Below are 6615 nucleotides of genomic sequence, written 5' to 3'. Positions count from 1 at the left end.
AATTTCAGAAAGAGCTCATGAACAAAAATCCTGTAAAAACATGAACAAAACTCAGTATAATCTTCACAACCCAGCACAAGCTTCAAAACCTAGTTGAACAACCACCTTTCAGATATAGCCCAGTCACACAAGAACCCTCGCCCAACCAACTTTCCGATCTGGTCCATTTGCACAAGAACCATCTGCCTACAACTATGGTCATCCCTGTTCCTCCCATGTGCCCCAAGCTTCAGATCTGGACATTTCCTCTGCCAAATGAAGTTGCCATCCCGACCATAGGCAAAAATATTACCACCATATGAAGATCTCAAATATATATATAAATAAAACCTTCAATCTTGGAATTTGCATGTGCCTTCGTCCCTAGCCCTTGCCCTAACGTCGTCCCCAATCCTGATCAAAGCCCCATCTCAGATTGGTCATAGCCCCTTCCTAGATCTCGTGTCCTTTCTCCAAGCTCTAGGACCTTTGTTGTCCACATCGCCTCGCTAGACCTTCTTGAGATCTCGACCTCAACCTAGCTGACCCCAACTTGCCTTCTCCATCTCCGTTCTCTTATCCGCTGTCGTCCCCAACCTTTACCCTAACGTCCTCCCTGATCTTGATCAAAACCCCATCTCAGATTGGTCGTAGCCTCTTCCTAGATCTCGTGTCCCTTCTCCAGGCTCCTGGGCCTTTGCTGTCCACATCGCCTCGCTATACTTTCATGAGATCTCAACCTCAACCCAGCTGACCCTAAGCTGCCTTCTCCATCTCTATTGTCTTCTCCGACCTTCAGTTCATGTAAAGCTTTGAAGCTTTTTTTAAAAAAAATAAAAAGCAAACAAGATTACAGTTTAAGATTTTAGTTACAAGGTTTAAGTGTTTATTAAAGGTTCAATTTGTTGGTATATTGTAGTTTATTAAGTTTGTTTTAATTTTTTTGTTTAAGTTTAGAGTTATGATTTTAATTTTGATTTTTTTATTAAAATTTTGTTTAAGTTTTAATTAATTAATATATATATTTTATTCTATTTAAATATATGTACGCTCTGAATATCCGCACGCACTTTGGCGAGCTAGAAAATGGCCTAAATCGATCTGCCACATGCCACGTGTCAACCGTCCACCCGGAGCTGTTTGTTACGGTCCCCTAAACAACTACCCGAGCTGATGAATCATCTGCTCCTTGCTTGGAGCCATTGTGTCGACATAATAGAAGCCACGGGCTAGCGCCACATTGAACTCGTGGTGCATCAGAGGTCTGATATACCCTCGGATCCTTATAAAGTCAACCACGCAATATAAACGCGTGAATACCAGACATCACGTGTCTGTTCTATTCCTGAATTCTCGGATACGCAGTATAAACGTGCGTGTTCAGACATCCCACGTCTGACTTGGGCCATGCGACCCATTGCTCGTCTTTACCTATTGATTAGATCCCACTTCACTGTAATATAAGATGTAAATATAAATCATTGATGTAACAGATATGATTTGAGGGATCAAAAGGGTCACAGGATGACCATTTTCCCTTGCCCATGGGTCAACCTCCTATAAATACCAAAATCCTGGATAGTGCAGAGGGTTGGCTTCTCCTTGTAAAGTAAATACTTTGTAAGAAATAGTAAGGAGAGATCAATAATATTGACTGGTAGACTAGGGGGATTTTAACCTCCGAACCACCTAAAAAATGAGTGATCATCTTTTCTTTGCAATTATCATCCACATTCTCGATTATTATTAATTTTCATATTACGGTTTATCAATCAGTACTAATCCATCATATTTATTCGTATAATTTACTGTTGGCGAAAAACCGCGTTGACAAGATATAATATGATTTTATTTTTATATTTTTTTAAAATTTTATATGAAATTTTAATTTATTAAATTAACTTATTTATAAATCTCAGGCTATTTTGGTCATATTTAAAAAGAGTTTGACCAAAAAGTGGACCCAATGTATTATTTTGTTCCATTTTGTAAAGTAAATTGTCTAAATTATCATTTAAGAAAGCAAATTGTCTAAATTAGTATCTACTCATATTACATATTGTCAGATCAATAATTTTTGCAAAACAGAGGGTAGAAAATAGTATCTACTCATATTACATATTGTCTACTTGTGAGTTTTGATTGGAGAATTATTGGAATAAAAATCACATGTCCCAAATTATCTATCTCTTCAATTGCACCATTAAACAATTGACACCTGTCTATTTTATTTATTTCACGTTAGTAGCTATTTCTGTTTGTATGAATTTGTTTGCTTGCTACTGACTTCAAAAAAGTAAATTATCATTATATAGTAGTAGAAATATTCAATGTTTATTTTTTTTAAAAAGGTCAAGTCATATTTAAATAAATTATTTTATTAAACAATTTAAAAGATTTAAATCTGTTTTTATTGTAATTTTTTCAACAAAATAATTCATTGTTTAGGGAAATATTATTTTATATTTCTTATAATGTATATTAAGACTATTTATGATAAATTTGGCACAACTTTTAGTATGTGCCAAATTTAACACACTTTTTGGAATACCATTGAAATAATATTTTTTTTAAGGTATACTAACCATAACATTACACCAACTTTTTAGCATTTCATTGGAGATGCTCTAAAGATTTAAACATACTATTCCTTAAAATAAAACTATTTAAATATATTTTTATTAAAATTATATTACTCTAAGTTTTGCTTGTTTCTTTATTTATAAAGACCTTAGAAAATAATGTTAATTTTGTTTCAATCGATTTTAAGTTTTATTTTTCTTCCAATAATTGGTATGTTGTATTATAGTATTTTAATTATATTTTTTTTTAAAATAATTTTTTTATTAAAATTGAAAATAATTTAGACTCGCACTTTCTTTTAATTATTGGTATAAAAAATTAAAATCAAAATCAAAATCTTGACAACAAATTATATAACATAATGTTTTCTTCAATTCGTTTTATTAAGAAAGCAAATTATCATTCTTACAAATAAAAAGGAAAGAAAGCAGATTATGCAATATATAATTATAAAATTAAAACAAAAAAAATATTATAAGTTGCATATACAAAAAATAAATATACTTTTTACTGATAGGGCATTATGTAAATTAATAAAAATTAATCAATAATACAATTAATAAAATAATTAAGATATGACTTTATTTTCAAATAAATATAAAATATTTCTATTACAATATACATATACTGTTTTACTGATGATTTACTAATCTAATAAATAAATTAACAGAACAGGTGATTTTTATTCGGATTATTGCAGTCTCTGCATCTTTATCAAAATAAAAAAATAAAAAATATATTACACATGCATAAAATAAATAATAATAATAATAATATCTAATGCAAATTACGAAACTGCCCAGTGCAGTCCATTTTTACTTCCCATCGGATGAAGCCAGAAAAAGGCGAATGTCTTCAAGAATGCTCCGGCCATGGTCTGGCCTGTCCTGTTTCATCACTAACCTTCTCCCCTCAATCTCCGAATACTCTCTCAGACTCTCTCTCCCATTTCTCTCCCACAGGGCATGCCCGAAGCTTCGGTGCGCGAAGTAGGCCTCAGCAGAAACGACGTCGTCGTCGTCGTCGTTAAGATCTCGCACCACCTGAATCGGAAGGCGCTCATAGTGGCCGATAGCAATGCCTTCAAGATCATCTAAGCGGACGAGGCCAGGGCCCGTGACGGTATAGAGCTCACCCTTGATTCGGTGACCCGATCCAGGAAGGTCGTTGATGATGTAAGGGATGCCGTAGGGGCCGATGACCAGGGGGATGGGCTGATGGGTGACGAAATCGCCGACGTAAGCAGCGTCTTTGTGGGAGATGAGATCTTGAGTTAGTGTATGGTTGGGAAAACCACGCTTGAGTGAGCCATAGGTGAAGATCAGGCTTCGTTTCGCCTCGTCCTTGAGGTTGGACGGTTCAGCCATTGAGATTCAGATATAAATGAATGAATGCTCACCAATTGTGGACAGCCCTATTTTAGTCACTTAAAAGCTGCTGCCCTCGAAAGTAAACCTTATATGACCACCATAAAATGTATCGACATGCTTTATGACATACTATGTTTGGTACTCAGACTGTGGATTGGTTGTTGTTACTGTTCACAACAACCAAATGGTCCATCATAGTAAGTCTTGCTTATGGGACCCTTATTAGTTGTCGTTTTCGGCACGATTTTATTTGTATGATCGTGTATGTTATAGCTATTTAGAGTATCTGTAAATTTTTAGAAAATTCTGAATAGTTTACAATACTGGAAACTAGATTCAAACATGTTGATTTTCAGACGCATAAAAAAAATTAGTCACGAGTGCAATAATATGTTTGAACTTAGTTTTTGGTACTGTAAACTATTCGAAATTTTCTGAAAATTTGCAGAATGCTCTAAATAGCTACAATATACACAATCATAAAAAAATCGCGCCGAAAACTGTTCACGGGTCGAGAACACTGAGAGCCCCACCGGTAGTGCTTAAAGTGAAGCTCATATAAGAAAACTCTCATATATATATATATATATATTTATATAGTCCATCAGTTGGTTTTGAAGTATTCAGCCATTGGATCTATGTTGGACGGTGAGATTGAACTGTTTAGTTGAGAATGTTTTAAAATACACATATACCCATTCATATCATTTAGCAACGGCTACCTTTTTCCTGATAAATTTTTTTATTTGATATTATTAATTAAAAGGACCCAAAAAGCATACGTTTCGATGGGTGAAATTGATGTTATTGGAAGAAAGAAGAAGTGGAAATCCTTCTTGTAAAATCAGAGGATTAGGTGCAAAGGATTGTGGTAGAGCTTGAGTACACATAGGTTGAATGTCCCTCCCTCCCCCGTGGTTTTCTATCGTCGACGTGGTTCGTCGGTTTGGGTGCGAGGTGAGAATGTGTGATGGTTTGTGTTAAATTTCTTCAATAGTAGGTCGATTGGTGTGGTTGATTGGTGGTGGAGCCCATTCCTTATCTTTTTTTCAATGCTTTTGGGATGGGACTGTCATATAATAATTTTTGGCAGAGAAGAAAAGTAGTATTCATTGTTGAATTTTATTTATCAGTCTCTTGGTTTTTTATTTTGGTATTTTAGAGTGAAATTTTGAAGACCGTTTATTTTGGTAATAGGAGTGAAACATTGTTGTTATTATGTTATAGTCTTTATATTGGACTCTAATAACTATTTCTGAGTATTTTCATGAGCTTATGTATTTATAATAACTAATCTAATTTTATTTCCCTTTACAACAACAATATTAAATTGTTTGGTCATTTCTATAATTTATTTTTGACTAGTTTTTTAGAGCCAGTGTGGTTGAGATATTAATATTATTACTTTTTCCCTACATCAGTGTGTCTTATAGAACATGTCATTTATGTCAAATAAGTGGAAGGTGAGCTATACAAGTTGTGGGATTACTTGAAATGAAGCATTGGTATAGTTCAAGGACTATATTTGTCTGTATGTATCTATTACTTTTATAATGAATTTTATCACGTAGCCAAGTACATTGGTTACTTGTATATTCCAAAGTGTTACTCGAGATGGAAATTAAATGAGTGTTTCACTTGTCTTTATTAATGTTTAGTATTATATTTGATTGCGATAGTTGTCATAGTTTTTATGTTATGGACACATATTTATCACTAGAAATGGTTTAAGAGTAATAGTGTAGAAGCATATAATTCTTTAGTTTGTGCGATTATATATATATTTGAATTATTCAAAGATATAGATACCAATTAATGATAAACAATTGTAATATTGGAGTTTTAATTTATTTTCTACTAGAGACATTGTTACTTGGTGTATTGATTTTTTTCTCTATAAATTGAAATGAATTGTGTTGACATATATCATTGTGTTTTATTGTTTTAATGGCAAGTGAACAATCGCACTAATAAAGATAGTTCATATTGACTTAAATGGTTGCAAAGCTCCAATCAATGTCAACCTTGGCTAACTATATGGAATTTTGGATCTAATCAACGATCGATTACTACACTTAATGCTCCAAGATCCACAATCACACTTATAAAGAGTGTTTCTATTGACGTCAGTGGTCAAAAGTCTCATGATAAATGCTCAAAAATACATATTTATTATACTAAAAATTGAAAATCAATTAAATTTTAATTAATATTTTCATAAATTTAATGACATATATATATTTTTTAAATATTTCGTTGATATATTTTTGAAGGAATATAGAACATTGTGGCAGATCTAAAAATAAATTTAAAAGGAGCAAAAATACTATCCATAACCAAGAAAATGACATTTTTGCAAATAAAATAATAACTCAAAGTGCATCAGGCACACACAGCCCAAGGAGCAAATGACCCAAGTTTAGATTTTTACTATTTTTTAATTGCAAAATTACTATATGTTATTTGTAATAAGTTTTATTTCACTTCAATCATTTTACCTTATTATAAATAGGTGTTTAGGTCATTAGAAGAATATATAGTTTTAGATAAAGAAATCTAGAGAAAATGATGCACGCACTCTGAGATAATTTTATTTACTTATTTTGTTATGAGTTTCTAAGTTTTCTTATTATTAAAATGGACGATGAAACCTAGTATACTTACTTAATTATTTATTTTTGTA

At 32.5% G+C, this 6615-nt stretch overlaps 1 protein-coding gene across 1 annotated transcript; it reads right to left on the bottom strand.

Moving 5' to 3' along the window:
- Window positions 1-3118: 3118 nt before the first annotated feature.
- LOC133807450 (putative gamma-glutamylcyclotransferase At3g02910) lies at window positions 3119-4065 on the bottom strand. Its single transcript, XM_062245790.1, has one exon. The coding sequence runs from the start codon at window positions 3927-3929 to the stop codon at window positions 3378-3380; it is 552 nt and encodes a 183-aa protein (XP_062101774.1). The 5' UTR covers window positions 3930-4065; the 3' UTR covers window positions 3119-3377.
- Between the last annotated feature and the right edge of the window lie 2550 nt (window positions 4066-6615).

The sequence above is a fragment of the Humulus lupulus genome, chromosome X, assembly GCF_963169125.1.
Source record: "Humulus lupulus chromosome X, drHumLupu1.1, whole genome shotgun sequence".
NCBI lineage: Eukaryota > Viridiplantae > Streptophyta > Magnoliopsida > Rosales > Cannabaceae > Humulus > Humulus lupulus.
The sequence above is the reverse complement of the archived record's forward strand: the minus strand, read 5'-3'. Positions and strand labels throughout refer to the sequence as shown.

Coding starts and splice junctions, on each gene's coding strand:
- LOC133807450 (XM_062245790.1), bottom strand. CDS start 3,929: ATGGCTGAACCGTCCAACCTCAAGGACGAGGCGAAACGAAGCCTGATC.